Source organism: Myxine glutinosa, chromosome 5 (assembly GCF_964187855.1).
Source record: "Myxine glutinosa chromosome 5, kmMyxGlut1.1, whole genome shotgun sequence".
Taxonomy (NCBI): Eukaryota; Metazoa; Chordata; class Myxini; order Myxiniformes; family Myxinidae; genus Myxine; species Myxine glutinosa.
In genome coordinates, this window is record NC_136265.1 from 199,453,337 (window position 1) to 199,476,533 (window position 23,197).

Below are 23,197 nucleotides of genomic sequence, written 5' to 3' on the forward strand. Positions count from 1 at the left end.
TGGAGAGAAAGAGGTGGAGAGAAAGAGATGGAGAGAAAGAGAGATGGAAAGATGGAGAGAAGGAGAGATGGAAAGATGGAGAGAAAGAGAGGAGAGATGGAGAGAAAGAGAGATGGAGATAAGGAAAGATGGAGAGAAAGAGAGGAGAGATGGAGAGAAAGAGAGGAGAGAAGGAAAGATGGAGAGAAGGAGAGAAGGAGAGAAGGAGAGATGGAGAGATGGAGAGATGGAGAGATGAAGAAGAAGGAAGGAAGAAAGAAAGAAATAAAGGCGAGAAAGGAGAGAGATATATATATATATATATTCATTGATGGTAACGCATAACTCATTGACTATGTAAGTGGAGGAAGTCACAAATTCAGGAATGAAAGCCTTCTCTGCCACAGCCACAGGCAAAGAGCTTGGCGAGGAAAGCAGGATGGCAAACAGTGATCTGTTTAAACGGAATTTGGATAAGTACTTGGAAGCAATGGGTGCAGGGACATTGACAAGAATGCTAAGTCATGTGCGATCGAATAGCGATGTCTAAGTTAGAGATGTCCAATTGATTTGCACTTGCATCGTGTCAATTGGGGATGTACAGTGAATTTTTTGTGTAGTTAGGGGGGAAAAGGGAGGTGCAGGGACAATAGTGTTGTGTCCTTGAGTTGTCGGGAATGTGGAGGTGACCCTGGCTTGATGGGCCGAGTGGCCTCCTCCTGTGTCTGGTTGTCCTTATGTGATATGATGCACAGCATTATTATGCCATGTATACTTGGGGTGGATCACAAAAATAGGCACGTTATACGCAAAATACCTGTCCTTCTTGGGAACCATAAAAACTTTTGTTTTGTTCGTTTTGACTTTAAAGACCATCGTAGCTCGGTACAAGTTCTGAGCTGTTGTGTTTACCCAGTGAACCACACGTTTTCCTCTTCTCCTGAATCCCAAGAGGGTTTCCTCGTGTGGTTTGTTAGAGCAATGCACACTTGAGTAACGAAGGTCTGAATAGGTTTTATCATTTTAAAAATAACCTTGTTTTGTCATCTCTTTGCCCAGCAGACCCATTCTGCAACAGTTGCCACCATGGCGTTGCCACCCAATGTTCTTTCCCCCATCCAAGTTGCGACAATCCCACCAGGTACGTACGTACTTGTGTGTGTGTGTGTGTGTGTGTGTGTGTGTGTGTGTGTGTGTGTGTGTGTGTGTGTGTGTGTGTGTGTGTGTGTGTGTGTGTGTGTGCGTGTGCGCCTTAGGTGTCAGTGCGTTACCTTTTGGTGTGTTGTGATGTATGTGAAAGCTCATAATTTATATTTTTGGCATAATAAAGTTTGTGATGTCATTGGAACAGATGGATAAGAAAGTGTTGCAGTTGATGCAACTTACATTATTGTAGTGTTGATGAGGCACTTTTGGGGAGTTCCATTCTCCTTTGAGCTTGGGAAAACAAAAATCAAATGAATAAAAATTGGGACAAGAAGGTTATGTCTTTTACTTAGGCAGTTAAGACCGAAAAATAGGGCGTATCGTTCATTTTTTCAGGAAAGCACCAAATTTGGCACAGATGTAGTATGGACCTATACAATTGTTTTCCTGAGGGGCGCCCAAAAATTCAGAACCCCTGGTGGCCGCCATATTGAATTTCAACATGACCGCCCTCTGTGACCTATTTCCCTCAATAACTTCTATACTATGAGCGATAACACCACAGTTCCAGTGTCTTACCCCATGTTTTCATGGTCTCTGAATCCAATGGGATCAATTGCATAAAGATTGGCATCCATCATCTTTAATTTCAAGATGGCCGCCATGGTGTTTCCATTTTCCTTGAATCTCTCATAGTATTTTAGGTAAAATTTCAATTCCAAGTGATACACATTGTTTTATTGGTTTCTGATAACAATGGAATGGTATTAATTAATCAAAGTTACACACAGTTGCAGTTTTAACTTAAAATATTGTGGGCACTTGAAAGGTGGAGGCTCTCGCACAGATGCGTAGTACTACAAGCACTGTCCATCGCAGTCACACAGTGATGTGCAGGGCAGATTTTCCCTGGAGCATTTACAGTTGCCTTTACAGGCCGACTTACAATGGCAGCTTGTAAGCTCTGAACATGCCTCCTGTATGGTATTGTGGTCCAAATTGGTGTCCAAGAAGTCCCTGTTTTCATCCAGCCCCAATCAGCTGGTGATGGAAGTTCTGGGTAGGGCATAAGTGCCTGACTCCATACGTGTCCAGCCTGAAAACATGCATGTTTTAGGTGTCGTTCGAAGGCGTCTGCTGTTGGGGGAATGTGATCAATTGTTCTTGCCTTCTTCGTGAACAAGTGTCGGCGCATGTCATTCACTGTCTTTATCTCGGTAGTCCGGTCATAGAGGATGGCAACATATCTTTCTATGCTCTGTAGTTCCATAGTAATAGCGTCCACAGATGGCCTATAAGCGAGAGCATGAAAGGTCTGCGTGATGCTGGGGTATGCCTCCCAAGCCTTCCAGGCTGTCTTTTTCCCAATTTGGGCAAAAAATGACTGTCGCAGCCAGTGAAGGCATGAAATAATGGCAAAGACTCGGACTTCCTGCGGCCAAGGCCGGTGGCAATTTTATGGGTGGCAAGGTAGCGGTAGCTTTTACCAGGGCCAATGGCAATCCAGAGTTCCTCCACACCGTGTGACTGGTAGGTAAAGTAGTGTGCTATTGCCAAGACCACAATACAAGACCAAGACCACTCATCGTATCGAAGTTATTGAGGGAAATAGGTCACAGAGGGCGGTCATGTTGAAATTCAATATGGCGGCCACCAGGGGTTCTGAATTTTTGGGTGCCCCTCAGGAAAACAATTGTATAGGTCCATACTACATCTGTGCCAAATTTGGTGCTTTCCTGAAAAAATGAACGATGCTTCCTCTTAACTGCCTAACTATTTATTGTGAAAACCAAAACATTGATGAGTGCAAGTAATTTATTGTCATTTTCAGGTGTACTCAGTGCGTACCCCATCAACATGCCCATGGCCATGACACAGTCTGGCCAGCAGATACTTCATGTTCCACGACAACAAATTCCACAACTTCAGATGCAGCTACAGCACATGCCCCAGGTAGTTTTTCCTCCATCTTCAATTACCCCCTTGCCTGCTTGACGTACAATTTTCTTGTGGCTGCATTTACCCCCTCCATCCTCTGCACCTCCCCCGCCCCCTCCCCTGTTCCCACCACCCTTGCAATCTTCACTTCATGAACATCTCTTAGATATATTATTGGTGTTACAGAATATAAATTAATTGATACAAACCTTGTGCTATAATTATGATTTTTTTTAAATGACATTTCCCTTTGACATAAACCAGTCAAGTACCTGCCCTTACAGATGGGTTAATTCCTCCACCTGTGGTTTCTATGATCTTCATGCATACAATTGGTATTTTATTATGACTCGTAATATCCCCTCACACCAGGAGTTGTGCTGTATGATACATTCTTACATCGAGATTATTTGCATCCCCACCCTCCCATCTTAACCTCAGGGTCTATCACGTTATTGCTTTTTTTTGTCCTTTATCATTTTTTTACTGCCCCACACCTTCCCGAGCACATCAGGAGTACAATCACCAGTTTTTAACTCTCTCGCGTGGATCGGCTCCCTTCACTCGCCTCACCACACGTCGTTACTGGGGTACAGGCTTGTTTTAACCTAGGATCAGTCCGTGCCACCATTCTAAATTCCATATAATAACATTTACTAGATGCAGCCTTGGAAAATCGCCACAAAAAAACACCACGTTAACAGCAGGAAGGGTCATGTTATTAACCCCTGTGGGGTATATAGACAATTGTAGATCTATGGTGTGTTCATCGACGGATAAGCATCGATTGCCTCACAGTTGCTGGGATTCCTCCAAATTTATTTCAGTTTCGTGTTAAAACAGCAGTAGCCACTGTTTAAAAATGTAATCATACATGTTTGTGGTTTATAACATTTTTTTTCCTTCTGGTGGAGGTTTTCCACAAACATCACGTTAAGCTATTTATACATATTGTTACGGATCTCAGAGACGGCACTCCCCTTAGCAAGGGGGGGGGGGGGGGGGGGGTTAATCCCCTTGGCCTATTAAGCTGGCCGTCTCTAGTCCTGGTACTTATAACGCTCCTTTGCGGGGTGAAATTGGTCAGGGTTATTGGTCAAGGTGTTCTCCCGAATACCTTTACCAATCCCTCCGCAAAGCAGGGAGACGAGTACCGCTCGAACCACGGACAAGATGGTATTTGCCGAGCGGTTTAGCAATCCGCGATTCGAGCCGTCAGCAATTGACTAACCCGATTCTGTGCGTTGGCCGAATCGTGCCACAGGTACTCAATTGGAGACAGGACAAAAGCGATCGGGGGAAAGAAGAAACCAAAGGTAAGAAATAACAGACATTTATTAATAATGTACACCAAAACGAAAGGAAGAGGAACCGAAAGTAATATACAGGACGAAGAAGAAGAAGATACACAGGGCAGCCTTAAACAGTCTTCTATTATACCCCAAGACAAACACACAGACTTACACGACAGGGAATGGCAGGAAGGAATGGCTGGAAGGAATGGCTGGAAGGAATGAGAAGGCCCACGCAGACGGTAGGCGTCGAGGTCCTGCTCCAGGAGTCGACTCGCGTCGTGGCGGGAAAACCCTGGCAGGCAGCGAGCGCGTATCGTTGACCGCGAGCGGACGTTGCATATAGCGGTGGGACTGGGATGCTCCGTATGTAATAAATGGCTCGTGCCAACACTCTCTCTCTTGAATAAGATGGGGGAGATGCCAGTTCGTAGCGCACTCCCAGCTCCTCCTCTTCTTATCTGCACCTTCTCACTCGTCTCTCCCAAGCAGTCCCTCACAGGCGCTTTTATTGCCCGTGTGAGAATCAAGCCGCCGGCTCTGATGACGCGCCTACCGGTTGGCTCACTGCGGTGCTGGTTGGCCGGCAAAGGGCTCGCTGACTCCACCTCTGATGATGCGTCGACGTGCCACACCCTGTTCTTGTGGCTCCGCCCCCTTCTTCCTCCGCTTGACCGCATGGCTTATGGTGGCGTGGTGCCAACAAAAACAGCCCAATGCAACGGCGGCGAACGCGCTGGCAAGCAAAGTATCACAATTTGGAGAGAGCAAAATGGACGGAATGGGGCCTATGTTATTTGATTAATGCAACGCAGATTCAACTATTGCGAACAGATCCTTAACTGAAACACATAATAATGAAATAACTACGGAGAGGTCCTATGGTTCGCTTCGTGTTGTACATGGACTAACTAGGGTGCGATCTTTAACAAGCCAATTGATGGGGATATTTACAGGGGAACATTTATAAGGGAAACATTTACTAAAATTTACAAGTGAAGGTTCTAAAAAACGTAACAATATTAACACAATGTTTGTCCAAGGAGGAAGCACCTTGGACAGAAGGGATATTATTAGTATTAATGTTGCTTTGTTATAACATTTACATGATGTTATTACCTCCAACACCAAAGGTGGATGGAGGTTATGTTTTCACCCCTGTCTATCTGTGTTTTTTACTTGTGAAAATCGAAAACTTTTCAAGTATATTGCTTGGTCTTGTGCGTTATTCTGTCTGTCTGTCTGTCTGTCTGTTTATCTGTATGTCAGTCGCCTACAGGTCACAATTTTCAACTGATCTTCACGAAGCTTCAACAGATGGTAGAGTTGGTCATAAGCAAGAAGCCTATTGTTTTTGGGGTCAAAAGGTCAATAGGTCAACATAGGCCAAATGTCACCAACCATGTCAGATTTCTAAAATCCTCAATTTTCATCCGATTGACTTGAACTTTGAAGAGGATTTGCATATCTGGTCACTGAATTCAACCCCCAACTATTTTTGAGGTCAACATAGGCCAAAAGGTCAACATAGGCCGGATTTCTAAAATCCTCAATTTTCATCCGATTGACTTGGGATTTTAAGTGGATTTCCATATCTGGACACTGAAGTCAACCACAAAGTATTTTTGAGGTCAACATAGGCCAATAGGTCAACATAACTCGATTCTCAATTTTCATCTGATTGACTTGAAATTTTAAGAGGATTTGCATACCAGGTCACTGAATTCAACCACCAATTATTTTTGAGGTCATCATAGACCAACAACTTATTTTAGGGATTCCGTAAGTATCGTGCTCTGCATTACATTTCTTGTTTGTTTGTCTGTGAACAAGATATCTCAAAAAGTTGTGAATGGATTCGGACAAAATTTGGCAGAGAAGGTAGCATATGTGACATGGACGAAATGATTATATTTTGGTGAAGATCCGGATTCGGATCTGGCTAGTAGAATTTTTTAAGTGATTCTTCACCATTGGAAAGATAGGGCCAAAAACGATACATAGCAGGATATCTCAAAAAGTTGTGGATGGATGATTTTGATTAAATGTGATTCTTGTGATTTTTCTGTTCTACTCTGGGATACAAAACGTAAACTGTTCACCTGGTGGAGGTATTCCCTCTACTGAGTGCCGTTGTCATGCCAGTGTTGTTATTACTCCCGCCTGTGTGTGTGTGTGTGTGTGTGTGTGTGTGTGTGTGTGTGTGTGTGTGTGTGTGTGTGTGTGTGTGTGTGTGTGTGTGTGTGTGTGTGTGTGTGTGTGTGTGTGTGTGTGTGCGTGCGTACAAGATATGTGGAAAAGTTCTAAACGGATTTGGATGAAAGTTGGTGGGATGATTGCCCTTGGGATAAGGAAGAATTTATTCGTTTTTGGTGAAGCTCAGGATATTATTCCGGATCCAGTAACTTTCTTGGAGAATTTTTGGGGGAATTTTTTTTCTGTTTTACTGCATTAAAGCTTTTATTCTTATTCTTAAATGATGTTTTTCTTCTCTAATTCCGAGATATATCAAAATTAATTCTCTGACAGTTTGGGCCTACTTTCTTTTTCATTTATTGTTTTTGGGAGAGGGGATGTTAAACAAAACGTGTTATTCCAACTTGACCCACGGCGGGAGTATGCGCTCTACTGAGTGGCGTTCTAGTTGCTTTTGTTATTGAAAGCTGAATTGGAAAAACGCCATGATAATCTATTTTTATGCAGCTATACACCTCAACACACGATCCTTGGCAGGGAAAAATCCCTTGGTTCGGGGGATTTGACAGACTTGACTTGACAGACTTGGCAGATTTTAGGTAGTAGGTTGTAGACAGCAACCACTCAGGGTAGTGCTACCATTCAGACTTAAGAGCGTTAAAGTGATGCCCGGAACTTCCAGTGCATCAAGAATGCACAGATGCCAAATGCAGAAACAAACTAGAACGGCATACTAAAACACACAAACTATAGATGCCTCCGCCAGGCTGAACAGTTTACGTTTTGTATCCCTCTGATAGGCCGGATCCGGATTCGGACTTGAGCCAAAATCCTGAACCAAATCCGGACCTGGTTTGTTCTTGTCACGTACCCAACTCATCCACCAAGTTTTGTCATAACTTAGCCACAACTTTTTGAAATTTCATGCTATATATCGTTTTTGGCTCCATTTCTCAATGGTGAAGAACCACTTAGAAAATTCTCATATCCGGATGCGGATTTAGATCTTCACCAAAATCGAATCGATCCGTTTCTGTCACACACCCAACCTGTCCACTAAGTTTCGTCTGAATCTGTCCACAACTTTTTGAGATATCTTTTTTGACCTTATCACTCAATGCTGAATATCACTGCAAATATTAGTATCCGGATCCGGATCTTCACCAAAATCGAATCGTTTCGTCCTTGTCAAAAACCCACTGTCCACCAAATTTAATCCGAATCCGCCAAAATTTTTGAGATACCCTGCTCATAGACAAACAAACAGACAGACAGCAATGAAAACACGACCTCCACCCACTTTCGGAGGTGGAGGAAACAGATGCACATCTGCAAACGCACATACAAATACAGACACACACAGGCGACAGACAGACAGACAGACAGACAGACAGACGGATAGACAAATAGGGAAGCTAGTGGGAGAACGGACACACGGTTGGGGGGAGGACAGACAGACGGATGGATGCGCACGGACGAATGGGTGGACGGGCATGCAGGAATATGGGCACAGACAAGCATGCATAGACAACCACACACAGGCACAGAATGGCACACATGCACACAATGCGCAGACAAGCACACATGCACACACGCAGACAGGTATGCACACATGCTCAGGTAGACATGCACGCATGTACATACGCACCCACAGACAGGCACCCACAGACACAAGCGCACACATACACACAGGCAGGTATGCACACAGGCAGGTATGCACACAGGCAGGTATGCACACACAGGCAGGTATGCACACAGGCAGGCAGGTATGCACACAGGCAGGCAGGCATGCATGCACGCACACGCACGGGCATGCAGGCACGCACCCACAGACAGGCACCCACAGACAGGCACCCACAGACAAGCACCCACAAGCACGCATGCACAGACAGGCTTCCACATTCACAAGCGCACACATACACACAGGCCGGCAGGTACAGTCACGTGAAAAAGTAAGTACACCCCATGTAAAGTTTTGACTTTCTCAACATATTTCAACATACAGCTATTTGATCTTCATTTCAATAATATTGATGGATAAAGGTGATATAATATAACAAATATCATGAAACATTTACATTTTCTTGTCGAACCAAGGCTAACCCCCGCTCTAGTAGGGAAAATGGCCTTTAAAATGCATGTTGTTGTTGTTGTATTTACATTTTCTTGTCCATTGCATAATTTAAATAAACATTAATGCAAATTTCGCATGTGGAAAAAGTAAGTACACCCTTGGCTCTAATAGGTGGTATTGCCCCCTTTGGCACAAACAACCTCAAGTCGGCGTTTCTTATAACTGTCTACCAGTCTCTGACATCGACTGGGAGAAATTTTTGCCCACTCCTCCATGCAGAATTCTTTCAGTTGTGCGATGTTTGAGGGTTTTCTTGCATGCACAGCTCGTTTCAAATCCCCCCACAACATCTCGATGGGATTTAGATCCGGGCTTTGACTTGGCCATTCCAGAACCCTCCATTTCTTTCTTTTCAGCCATTCCTTGGTGGATTTACTGGTATGTTTAGGGTCATTGTCATGTTGCAAGGTTCACCTTCGGTTGACCTTCAACTTTCCGACAGATGGCCTCCTATTATCCTCAAGCACCCTCTGGTACAATGAAGAATTATTAGTAGATTATATGATGGTGAGCTGCCCAGGCCCTGATTCAGCAAAGCTGCCCCAAACCATAATATTTCCACCACCATGCTTTACAATTGGTATCAGGTTCTTGTGGTCAAATGCTGTCTTTGGTTTTCGCCAAACATGTCTTCTGGTACTGTGGCCAAATAGCACTACCTTTGACGCATCTGTCCAGAGCACATTGTTCCAGAAGTGCTGTTCTTTTGCCTAGGTGTTCATTGGCAAACTTTAGTCTTGCCCTGATGTTCTTTCTGGACAGCAAAGGTTTCCTCCTGGCACACCTCCCATGTAGATCAAATTTGTGCAGCCTCTTTCTAATGGTAGACTCGTGCACTTTGACATCAACAGTGGCAAGAGCTACCTGTAGGTCCCGTGATGACATTCTGGGGTTCTCAGAGACTTCTTTCAGCATCTTGCGGTCTGCTCTCGGGCTGAACTTGCTGGGGCAGCCTGGCCTGAACAAGTTGGCAGTTGTTTGGAATCTTCTCCACTTGTAGATGATCTTCCGGACAGTCGAATGATTGATTTCAAATTGTTTGGAGATCTTTTTAAATCCCTTCCCAGACTCGTCGGCATCTATAACCTTCTTTCTGAAGGCCTCAGAGAGCTCTTTTGATCTAGGCATGGTGACGCCGCACACTTCAACAACAAAGAGCAAACCAAACTAAATGTCTAAGGTTTAAATAAGACAGGTTCCTCCAAGATCCTCTCTAACGATGTTCTAATCATTTGCACCTGAGTTGGTGCACCTGATTCTAATTTTAGGTATTTGAAGTAGTGATAAATGTAGGGGTGTACTTAGTTTTGCAACAGGCAAAATTTGCATTTATGTTTATTTAAATTATACAATGGACTACAAAATGTAAATGTTTCATGATATTTGTTATATCACCTTCATCTATCAATATTGTTGAAATGAAGATCAAATAGCTGTATGTTGAAATATGTTGAAAAAGTCAAAACTTTACATGGGGTGTACTTACTTTTTCACGTGACTGTATGCACACAGGCAGGCAGGTATGTACACAGGCATGCACGCACACGCACACAGGCAGGCATGCACGCACACACACAGGCAGGCATGCACGCACATGCACGCAGGCAGGCACACACACACAGGCAGGCATGCACGCACACGCACGCAGGCAGGCATGCACGCATGCACACACAGGCAGGCACGCACACACAGGCAGGCACGCACACACAGGCAGGCACGCACACGCAGGCAGGCACGCACACGCAGGCACGCACACGCAGGCAGGCACGCACACGCAGGCAGGCACGCACACACGCACACAGGCACGCACACACAGGCAGGCACGCACACACACAGGCAGGCACGCACACCCACACAGGCAGGCACGCACACACACACACACAGGCAGGCATGCACACACAGGTAGGTAGGCACACACACAGGCAGGCACACACACAAACACACACACACACACACACACAGGCAGGCATGCACATCTGCAAACAGATGCACATCTGCAAACGCACATACAAATACAGACACACACGGGTGAGAGACAGACAGACAGACAGACAGACGGATAGACAAACAGGGAAGCTTGTGGGAGAAGGGACACACTGGTGGGGACACACACACACACACACACACACACACACACACACACAGGCAGGCATGCATGCACACAGGCAGGCATGCACGCACACACAGGCATGCACGCACAGGCAGGTATGCACACACAGGCAGGTATGCACACAGGAAGCCAGGCATGCGCACACACACACACACACACACACACACACACACACACACACACACACACACACACACACACACACACACACACGGATGCACGCACACACAGGCAGGCACGCACATAGGCAGGCAGGCACGCACGCACACAGGCAGGCAGGCACGCATGCACGCACACAGGCAGGCACGCACACAGGCAGGCACGCATGCACACAGGCAGGCACGCATGCACACAGGCAGGCAGGCACGCACGCACACAGGCAGGCACGCACAAACACAGGCAGGCATGCACACACACACACACACAGGCAGGCACGCACACACACAGGCAGGCACGCACAGGCAGGCACACACACACACACACACACACACACACAGACAGGCACGCACACACAGGCAGGCAGGTACTAAGAGGGGAAATGGCCTATTCTTGCACATACTAAGACATAACTATACTACAAATGGGCCTATATGTTGCTCATGTGACTAACTATGGGGGGAAAACCTTTAACTTTTATTAACTTTACTGTACAAATCTCAAAACCGCAGCTATATATATATATTTATTTATTTATTTATTTATTTATTTATTGATTGATTGATTGATTGATTGATTGATCGCGGATTAGATGTTATTTACCGAGCGGTGGTATTGCCGCGACCTAACAATTCCCCCCGATTCTTCCCCAATTCCCCCCGATTCCACCCGACGTTGACCAAGTCGCGCTATGCTAAATCAATGATTTGGAAAGGACACAACGACTGGGATCAATGAAACGACACAAGGGGTACAGTTCTCAAGACCTTCGGAGGAGGATATAATTGGTGGTGGAGAAAAGGGGTAGATTACAAGGTAAGGAGGTAAAGACACAGAAGAGATAGGCACTTAGACACAATCTTATCTAACCCAGACAGACCACAGACAAACGGAACAAGACTGACTTACACATGGATTGATGGCAGGGAAGGACAGGCAGTCGATAGCACAAGGTGCACCTTGGCTCAGGGACAGGATACAGCTCAGTCTTTGGGAGGTCTCTCGGCGCTCGGAGGGTGCGTCCTTTCTCCTTCAGCTCAGCGCGCATCTGACGTCACCTCCCTCTTCCTGCGCATGCTCAGCGGGGAGTGACACGCCCTCGGCTGGTTGACTCCGCCCCAGATGGGACCGGTCCGCCGCTTCTATTGGGTGCGGGGGTTACCGGGCTCCGCCCTTGATGAGGAGCTGACAGCGAGCCCCTACTTGGTAACCCCGTCGAGCACATGTTCAATGGCGGCTCGTTGGAAAGGCCTGGTGTTGCTCCCAACACCCCCTACCAACCAAGCCGGAGTGAGGACGCACACTCCCCGCGCCGCCGCCGCTGTTGTTGTTGTTGTTGAACCGTGAGGAAGAGCTGCGGGGAGGTATTGGGAGGTCCTAAACTTCCTAACGGTGCCATACAATCACATTCTGGTGCAACGAAGAGTCAGAATTAATGGAAACGAGTCCTTAACTGACATAGACTAAGAATAACTAGCAAGATGTCCTATAATTGTCTACGTGAGATGCGGTGGACCTGGATGCGACATTTAATGGGGTAAATAGGGGAAGGTCGGGTCTACAGAGTGTTGTTTACAGAAAATGGGACTAAGGAATGGGGGATTGGGGATAGTTGGGAAGTATTGAGGAAATAGGGGAATATTTACAAGCGGATATGGATGGATCCAAATCCCATATCCGCAACATTGCACCCTTCTCTACCTCGGGGCGTCCCGACCCGATAAACTTTTACCTACCTTAGTGTGGCACTCAGATGTAGTTCCCTCTACTATTAACTCAACCCTGAGTGCGACAGTTTTACAGATGTTCACAAATGAGTAAATATGTCCCCCTGCGACGTTGCACCCTTCTCCTCACAGAAACACACCCACAGGATAACCGAATCGCGGAAAGAATCCTCAAACTAAACATACAGCCGGTAGGGAGCATCATTTATACAAGACTACACTGATATTTACACTACGATCCAGGACCTGTTCTTTGAGGAACACATGCAGATGTTATGCATAGAGAGAGAGCACGCATGCCAGCATCGATACACCAACCCACGAGTGCCCTGTGGCCCTACGGCCTTTAATAATGTGCAGAGCACCCCGTCCAAGCACCAAAAGCACCACCCCATTACACACAGTCAGCACCATCCGGTGCACCAATAAAGTGTTCAATAAAAACAAAAGCACAATCAAGTGTCCATGGTCACCGGTGGTGTCGCAGCCGGCCGATGTTCTGCCGCTGGTCTTGCCTTCATGGAGTGCACTTGGCCTTCTGGCTTCTTTAGAAATAAAGAAAGGCGCCAACCGCGTCCATTTCTGAATTGTGGCCGTCACGGGGCCAACTAAAAGTGGTTCACCTGTATGGCATAGGTGCCACGTTGACCCAGAGGTCCATCAACGGGTGGTGCTTGCCCGCAAAAGAACTGCGGTCCATTGTGGGCGGCCACAAAAATTGCGGTCCATATGGTGTATCGATCCAGGCAGCAAGCAGCAAAAGTACAGGCCCACAACTGCGGAGCCAGCACCTCTCTCTCCTCTCTCTCTGCCCCAAAGCCAGATCCTCGGAGGTGGGAGACAAAAGAAGACAAGTGAGTAAGGTGGTAAGGGCGCAAAAGTGCATGCAATTTAAGGTAATGCACACTGGGGGCACATGGGAACCAGGTGAGACAGGTATGTTCCTACCGTACGCCCCCCCCCCCCCACCAGGTAACCTACATTGCCCCTCCCTTACCCCTTACTGTATCCACAAAACACAACACTACCCATAAACATCTACTTTACACATCAACAAACGTCCCTACTGTCTTCCCCGTTCCTCCCATAAACCAAATTCGTCTTCTCTCCCTCCTAACCAATCAAATTTGCCATTTCCAACTCTCATCAAAATTTGCCATCTCCAACTCAACATCAAAATTTGCCATCACCAATTCATCATCAGTCCCTCCTAAGGAGGGAGAGATGGAATCACCCCAATGTCTCATCCACGTCGTGATGCGTCTCACAAATCCACACAGCAATTCTCATTTCCTGCAACACAGAACAAAGGAACACAGGTGTGGAGTCATCATCATCACCTCAGGTAAGTGGCTGCGTATGGTGCGACAGGTTCATCAATCCTAACTATTTCCTAAATGACTTTAACAACTTTACATTACCCGGGGTCTTTCCCTGCCAATCCATTGGCCAACTTACACTATGGGTTCTAAAAACCAATTCCCATTGACCAAACTGTGGTGCTTCTCAAGTTGGGGTCTCACTCCCCCGATTCAACACTCGGTGCCCCCGCACAATTTCGGTGGCTGGGTCGTGTGACGCTCCCAGCTGGTCCGCCCACCTGCACACCTCCACCACTGTTGTTGCCTACCGAGCTCACCTGCTCCTCACCCTAACCTAACTAACTGGGGAAGGCCCTCTCGCACTCTCACCCCCTCAGTGCCCGCTCTGGCACGGGCTGCCCGATCCACACCCGGGATCCTCAGGCACCCACTGACACTAACGGCTCCCAGAGCCCACCTGCGGCCTCACCTGGCCGACATCTAACAGTGGCAGAGTGCCCAACTATTCACACTCATACTAACAGGCCACACGACCAGCCAATTTCACCACACCAATGCACCCATCCACAATACCATTCTGCAACCGCACCACAAATGCCAATATCCAACCACAATTTACCTATACCTTCTAACTATTCTTTAAACTACCCTCCCCTGGTACTCGTGAAAAGGGGTCCACTCTTCCCCCATCCACACCTTCGCACCATGCACACCACTCCGTACCACTTACTCCAACTCTCTCCACACCACTCATTCTCTGCTCCATATATTCCACACACCTGTACTTGCACACCTGTGCTCTCATACTTGGTGCCGCCTGCACCCTTCTCTCCCCCAAGCGCATTCGCGCTGATCCACACACTCACTACTCATACACTGCTCCACACACCTGTCCAGTTCTCACACAGCATCATCTCATCTAACTACTCCCCTCTGAAACTTGCGCTTCTCAGTCGTCCCTTTAAACTATTGCGCTCCCTCGTCATTATCATCCACTCTAATCTACCTGCGTCCCCACTACAGGTATCATTGTCACTAACTAACCTTAACGTTACCTAATGTCATCTTCGCTAGATCCCTACACACAATATCCTAACCCACCCGGGCTAGTTTTCACTGCCATACACCCCCTACTCTATCTATAGCGCATTTGCCCCAGTTTGTGAGGGATGACAGAGTTGCCATCCCACCACACCGGGCATCTCCCACTACCAATTTTGCACATCAAATTTCAACAAATCAAAAATTTTCTATTTACTGCCAATCACTACTCATCATCTGCCAATCATTACTGCCAATCCTTTGCCAATCATCAAATTTTGTTTTTTTCTAATTTCGGGGCCAAAACACTATCCTCATCACCCGTCTACTTATTAGATCCTCTCGGTGCGCCAATTCCCTTCTAAAGCTCGGCTTCGTACAGCCGAGCAATGAATGCGGGTTGTTTTGTGCCAGCGGCTGGATACGTCCCGCATTCGGTGCAGGGACGGGGGCTTACCCGGGCCGAGATCCCACGCACCATCTCGGCACGGAGCCATCCCATGGCCCGATCTCGACCTGCCGGAATGCCTCAACAAAAAGTGGTCGCCATGACGACCCTTCCTATCGGGCTGCCCGCTCCGCCTAGTGGAGCACGGACGCGGCCGTTCAAAGCGAGGCCCAGCGTGGATCGCGTACGGCGGTCCTTCCGAACCCGCCGTGGCTCGGATCCCCGCTGGTTCTCGCGGCACACGAAGCCCGGCACGCACCGAGGGCCCGATTCGGCTAAAAGTCGCTCTAACCGCTAACCCGGTTACCGTCGATGCCTCACCTGCATGCTTACATGCATACGCTACCCCTTTCTTGCTCATACCTCCAGCTGTTCCCATGCTCCTCGTACCTTTCCTTACACACCTCGGTACACTCATTCCGCTCACAGACTTGGTCACACACCTGACCACCGAACACTTTGGCACACATTCGTTGTTCGCACACCTCACCAACACACCTCTTCGCGCCCCTTCCTCGGTCACCTCCTCTGTGACAATCACAGGTGTGCTTTCACTCGCACACCCAACCACGTGCCTCACGACCAACTCAAGTGTGCATTCCCACACACGCTCTACCATTCCAGGTGTGCTTCCTTTCTCACCTGTCACAACCAACTCACGCTCCGTGTCACTCTTACTACACTCACCTCCACTCTTGACAGCGCACTCACCCTTACTCTCGACAGCACACTCTTTCCTCATGCACCCGTCCGTTACACACCTTTCTCGCGCACACTCTCCCGTTACACCCTCTGTAACACTCACCACAGGTGTACACTCTTCCTTACTTTTGACAGCGCACTCTTTCCCCATGCACCTGTCTGTTACACACCTTGCTCGCGCATCCTCTCCCGTTACATCCTCTGTAACACTCACCACAGGCGTGCATTCTTCCGTGACATCCTCTGTAACACTCCTCACTACGCGCTTCCATGTGCTCCCTCGCACATGCGCTACGACCGACTCACTCTCGACAGCACCCTCACTCCTTGGCACGCACTTTTTCCTCACACACCCCAGAGTCGGACTTTCTCGCACACCTCCTTTTTCGCACACCAGACCTGTCGCACACTTCACCAACGGCCTCTCACGGACACCCGGGTCCATCTCGACCCCCAAGCTTATTAAATCACCTGGCGCATCATACGCACGACCATATTGGTCACCACTTACACCGGGTCCTCTTTCTCTTCGCTTCTCCTCCATCACCTGCGAATCCCTCATCCGGTTAATGAGCACATCATCACGATCCGAACACAGACTTTGGACCAATTCTTTTACTTCCTCCTTTATCTTTCTTATCCTCTCTCCGTCGCTTCTTAATTTCGCTCACCCCTTCTTCCACTTCTTCTAATTTCTGCTTCACCTCTTTTATTTCCCGGTGCGTCTCCTCAAGCTCGTCCTCTAAGGCCACCTTGACCGTTTCTATGTGCGTCCTCACCTGCCGGTCCTTCGTCTCCATTACCTCTGTCACCTCGTCCAACCTCGTTGTCAGTCCCTCACGTACCATCTGACATTGCCTCTGTGTCGCTATCAAGTCATTTTTTATGTCGTTTTGTGTCGCTCTTAACCCTCCTAGTACCGCAGTGTTCCTTTGAACCTGCTCCGTTAGTTCTTTTTGTCCCTCCGTCAGCTGTTCCACTCCCAGCGTCAACTCCTCTATACCACCTTGCAATTTTACAGTCCCCTTTCTCACCTCCTTCTCCATGCGCTCCTTACAGTGCCTCACCTCCTCGCGCACTCCTCCGACCTCCTCACTCACACCTCTTCTGATCTCTTCTCCCATCACTTGCATCTCCTGCCCAGATGCCACCCTCATCTGCTCCATTTCCTCCCTGTGAGCATCCAATTTAGTTTCTACCCCCATTCTGACCCCCTCTATCTGCTGCCCCATTTTTTTAACTTCCCTTTCTGCTTGGTCCCTCATGTCCCTCAATTTGCCTTCCATACTGTTTTCTAACCCCTCTAACCCCTTTTGCATCCCTTCCATTTGATTCTCTTGAGCGGCCATTCTGTTTTCTACCCCCATTAACCCATGTTTCACCCCTTCTATTTGATTCTCTTGAGCGGCCATTCTGTTTTCTACCCCCGTTAACCCATGTTTCACCCCTTCTATTTGATTCTCTTGAGCGGCCATTCTGTTTTCTACCCCCATTAACCCATTTTTCACCTCTTTTATCCCATTGTCTAACGCCTCACCGGTACCCCTCGCTTCGTCCCTCATTACCCCCATTTGGCCCTCCAATCGCTCACCCAATCGCTCACTATCAGCCCTCATTTGCTCACTATTAGCCCTCATATCGTCCTTCTGCAGGTTGAGGGACGCCTGCATTTGTACCATAAATTGCTCCATGAGGGCCTGCATTTGGGCCATCCCTCCCACTTGTGCAGCGGGTGCGGCCGCCGTAGCCATGTGCGAGGCGCCATTTTGCGCGCCCGCAACCTCGTGCGCGAGGACGCCATTTTGCGAACCTGCCGCCCTCACTGCTTCGCTCTCCTCATGTCCCTCAATTTGGTCCTGGATCGACCCTGCCTCACTCTCCTCTACCGGAACCCAGCCGTCTTGATCCGCCATAGCGCGACTTTCAAAATTCGGGTTTTTATTTTAAAACAAAACAAATTTCGGTTACTTGTAATTTTGAGTGCGTTAAGCGCGCTTCGGGTCCGATCTCACTCCTCGACACCAGTTGTTACGGATCGCGGATTAGATGTTATTTACCGAGCGGTGGTATTGCCGCGACCTAACAATTCCCCCCGATTCTTCCCCAACTCACCCGATTCCACCCGACGTTGACCAAGTCACGCTATGCTAAATCAATGATTTGGAAAGGACACAACGACTGGGATCAATGAAACGACACAAGGGGTACAGTTCTCAAGACCTCCGGAGGAGGATATAATTGGTGGTGGAGAAAAGGGGTAGATTACAAGGTAAGGAGATAAAGACACAGAAGAGATAGGCACTTAGACACAATCTTATCTAACCCAGACAGACCACAGACAAACGGAACAAGACTGACTTACACAGGGATTGATGGCAGGGAAGGACAGGCAGTCGATAGCACAAGGTGCACCTTGGCTCAGGGACAGGATACAGCTCAGTCTTTGGGAGGTCTCTCGGCGCTCGGAGGGTGCGTCCTTTCTCCTTCAGCTCAGCGCGCATCTGACGTCACCTCCCTCTTCCTGCGCATGCTCAGCGGGGAGTGACACGCCCTCGGCTGGTTGACTCTGCCCCAGATGGGACCGGTCCGCCGCTTCTATTGGGTGCGGGGGTTACCGGGCTCCGCCCTTGACGAGGAGTTGACAGCGAGCCCCTACTTGGTAACCCCGTCGAGCACATGTTCAATGGCGGCTCGTTGGAAAGGCCTGGTGTTGCTCCCAACACCCCCTACCAACCAAGCCGGAGTGAGGACGCACACTCCCCGCGCCGCCGCCGCTGCCGCTGTTGTTGTTGTTGTTGTTGAACCGTGAGGAAGAGCTGCGGGGAGGTATTGGGAGGTTCTAAACTTCCTAACGGTGCCATACAATCACATTCTGGTGCAACGAAGAGTCAGAATTAATGGAAACGAGTCCTTAACTGACATAGACTAAGAATAACTAGCAATATGTCCTATAGTTGTCTACGTGAGATGCGGTGGACCTGGATGCGACATTTAATGGGGGAAATAGGGGGAGGTCGGGTCTACAGAGTGTTGTTTACAGAAAATGGGACTAAGGAATGGGGGATTGGGGATAGTTGGGAAGTATTGAGGAAATAGGGGAATATTTACAAGCGGATATGGATGGATCCAAATCCCATATCCGCAACAATATATATATATATATATATATATATATATATATATATATATATATATATATGTTGGGCAACAACTCTCCAGTACAGCGATCGTAACAGAAGTTCACCAACAGTTTGAGATTGAGAATGGCGAAACTTTATTAAAATACCACTTATACAGATCTGGAGGAGACTGAGACGTCTACAGCACGAACCAGCTTCATGCCACGTCCAGCCTTCCTGAAAATGCATTGATTCACAGTCCGCTTAAATAGGGACACGTTTATCAGAAAATCTCCGAGAGAACAAAGGAACTACGAGAGTTCCTCCCACCGTTATCCCTAGCCCCCACCGTCATCCGTTCTTTCATCTTGGGGGAGTGCAGCACGCACCGTTAGGATCCGGACCAGATGTGTTTTCAGGGCTCCGAGGTGACAGAAAATGTAACTCACTGAAAGGAGAATTGCATTCTTGGTTCCGATAGGACCGTAAAGTAAATGAGGTTGTTCTGATGAGTCCCAGGTGTTAAGAGCACCTTCAGTTCACATTTCTCATTTAAACATAAATTCAAAGCATATTTATTGTAACTCAAGCGCCGCGGTGATTATACGAAATATAATTAATGTTTTGGCCGTTTATCAAAGGTTATATGTCTGCGGTCCGAGCATCCTACATAAAGCTACACATTCCACGCGCACATAAGCGTTCTCCTGCCCGCGGCTCGAGGCGCCGTCTGCGGATCGAAGGGGGATTTTACGACCAGACTTATCTAGCCTCGAAAGGGCACACGTATACAATGGAGCCATTTGTCCAGCACGAATGCATCGAGTACTTTCTCATTTTAACCTATAACAAAGCGAAAAACCCTTTATTAACTTATGAAATAGCATTTTTAAACAACATTTAACTCATAACATATTAGTCAACCGACGTCTATAACAGAACATTAAACAATAACAAATCTGCGACCTGACAGCCCTTCCTCTTGTCTCGTCGAGACAAAGTATCTCAAGAGACAACATGCCACATCGGGCTTTATTGAAAAGACAATCGTGTAATGCGGGTATCTCCCAAGGGCATACCGTGCGCCCATAGCGCCTCGCCCGTGCATTTGGGGAACGTGTCGTGTGGTGCGTGCTTGGAACCTGAGGGCTCAGAACATGAAAGTCCATTAACGTTTCGGATCCACAACGAAGGCGTCTGGTCCAGATGAGGTTCTGACCCGCCAGAGGGCCCATCACCTCCCCTGCGGAACTTGCTCCCCCCCACCCTTTTCAGACGCGGTCCTTGCAGATCTTCGAGGTTAATCAACGATCATGCCCATGAGATCTCTCACGTGCTGCTGTTCTGGGGAATACATAATGTCGTCAGTATCTTGTGTCTCATTTTCCTGGTCAGGGTACAGAGCGTAAAAATCCGATTCACTTGAAGCATTTGAACTTAAAACATTTGAAGCAAAGAGAGGGACTTCCTTTATGTCAAAGTCTCCCATGGGCGCCTGGTCGGCTTGCGGGTCTAGGATATCCACGTCGGGTCCCTCGACTGCCAGACCCAACGTCGCAATCAGATCCATAGTTGGGTCGGAAGGGGGTGTACAGCTGTCAGCTTGTAATACATAAGAAGCGTTAGCCAGTACACGCAAGGGGTTTACAGCACAAGTATCACAGTCATCACAGACATCATTACAGGCAGCAGCCAGTTCCCACATGGGATCAACACAAGTATCACAGTCATCACAAAATTCAATACAATTTTCTGGAGCGCTGGTCGCAACTGCCTTGTTGAAGGGCCCATTCAGGTCGACGGCCTTTGTGGTCAGAACCATAGTCGTTGTCGGCGGCTTCTTCACTTTCCATCCTGTAAAATACTTTCTCATACAGAGGAGGACTAGAGATTTCATTAGTGCCCCCCAAATTACTACCCCGATTATCACAGCCAGTGCGGTCAATAACCACTTCACTATGGTGCCCGTCCATCCCCGGAACCAGTCAGTGAGCCAGCTAAATTTATAAGAATTCTCGCGCGCGATCCGATCGATCGTCAGGGCGTGGCTAGTTTCCCTTAGTCTCACTATTGCGGCTGACACTCCTTCAGATGGATCAGGTATGTAAGTGCAACATTTTCCCTCTATTATTCCGCATACCCCTCCTTTCTCTGCCAGGAGCATGTCCAAAGCCACCCGATTCTGCATCACCATTGTACGCATGTGAATTACCGTGTCCAATAGTATATCATGAGCCGTAGCGGTGTCGTTTGCCACCTTTTCTAGGGCCAAAGCCAATTTGTCTATCCGGAAGCTGTTCATGGCTGTGCCCGCACCTGGGAAGAAGAAACCTAACACCTTTTCCCATAGGCTCCCGTGGAGTTTAGTGGTTCCATCTTCGTTCATGACTGACCTCTTATAACGCCTGTCCAAGGACTTTGGGTCTAGCTCATCCAATATCTCAACGTCAGGAAGGACTGAACCCAGATAACATGTGCCCCCCCCAATTATTTGGTAAATAGGGGTAAGCCTTGTCGCCGCATATAAACATTGTCCCATGGGGTGGGACCAGGTGGGTGGATAAGCACTGGAGTCCCTTTACCACCCCATTAATTCTACTAACCCCCCTAGAGAATGTTATAGCCGTTATGTTGTGGTTGTGTTTATCTTGCAGTACTATTCGTAATGTAATCCCCGAGCTCCCTTGTCCCAGCTTCCCGGGGAGAGTGTAGGCGCATTCTGATTCTCCCATACGCAAGTGGCCGGAACCCTGGAGGCAGACCGTCCCTTTCTGTGGTTTGACCCAGACGGGGGCAGGCCTCTCGGCCACATGGGCAATCATTGACGGGCGATAATTAAATTGTCGATTGCAACTCTTGCCGTTGTCAACGCCTTCTCTTTCCAGCGTGGTGACTAAACATGGGGAATCGATAGGTTGTGAGCAGAGGTCATTGAGGGACAAAGGTAGCACTATCATGTGTATTCCTGTGGTGCCTGCTTGGGGAAAGTGCATGCACGACCAGCAGTGTGTCCTATTTTGAATTGTTGCCACCTCCCTGGCCACTTTCCAATATGTGTTTTCACCCTTCTTTGGGGCCTTATCCTGGGGTTGCGGCGTGAGTATGTATTCGTTGCATCGTATGTAGTTCTTTTCGCCACCGGCCGCGCCAGGGGTCCAGACGCTGCACCGGACCTGCATAGTCATGTCTTTCTCTAGGCGTGTGCGTGTTTGTAGCTTAAAATCCGGGGTTCCCCATTGGTATCCTGGTTGGGCCAAGGTCTTAATGCTAGCTTGCCCGTCTTCCCGGAACTCTCGTATCTTTCGTAGTACAATGCCAACGCGTCCAGGCCCTGCCGACAGTGCTAGCCATCTTACGGCTAACCAATTTGTGTACAGGGTTTTCTGTTCGAAACATGGTAGTGATACTCTTTGTCCCCATGTTACGGTGAGGTGTCGGGTTCCGTTTTCGCATCTATTGGGATCGGAGCTTCCCCTGGCTGCTGTTACTATCAATAGTATCGTACCTATGATTAGGCCCATCCTTACTGTGGTTGCTGTGGTGTAGTGTCTGGTGCTTGTATGGCCAACTTACAGTGCGTGGCGTGGATCCACGAGGTCTTGCCCTCGCAAAAGACTGCCGTTGGTGTAGTCAGCAACACCTGGACTGGTCCCTTCCACCTTGGTTCCAAGGCGTTCTTGCGGGTGAAGTGTTTTACGAGCACGTAATCGCCGGTCTGGAAGTCGTGGATGGCGTGGCTTGTTGGTTCAGGCAACGCCTCTCGTACCCGGGCGTGGATGCTGCGTGCCACATTGGACAATCCTCTGCAAAACTTTAAAAGCATGTCATCCATCACAGGCAAATCAAATTTGGACATGTCCATCGGGGCCGAAACAGGCAAACTCATA

General features: G+C 48.1%; 1 protein-coding gene across 1 annotated transcript in view; it reads left to right on the forward strand.

The window, feature by feature from the left end:
- The window catches only part of LOC137428271 (uncharacterized), a 149,972-nt gene that overhangs the window by 84,784 nt on the left and 41,991 nt on the right, over window positions 1–23,197 (forward strand). The window contains exons 9-10 of the mRNA XM_078777451.1: window positions 1,039–1,120; window positions 2,957–3,078. Coding sequence (XP_078633577.1) covers window positions 1,039–1,120; window positions 2,957–3,078 — 204 coding nt within the window. The remainder of the gene's footprint in view (window positions 1–1,038; window positions 1,121–2,956; window positions 3,079–23,197) is intronic.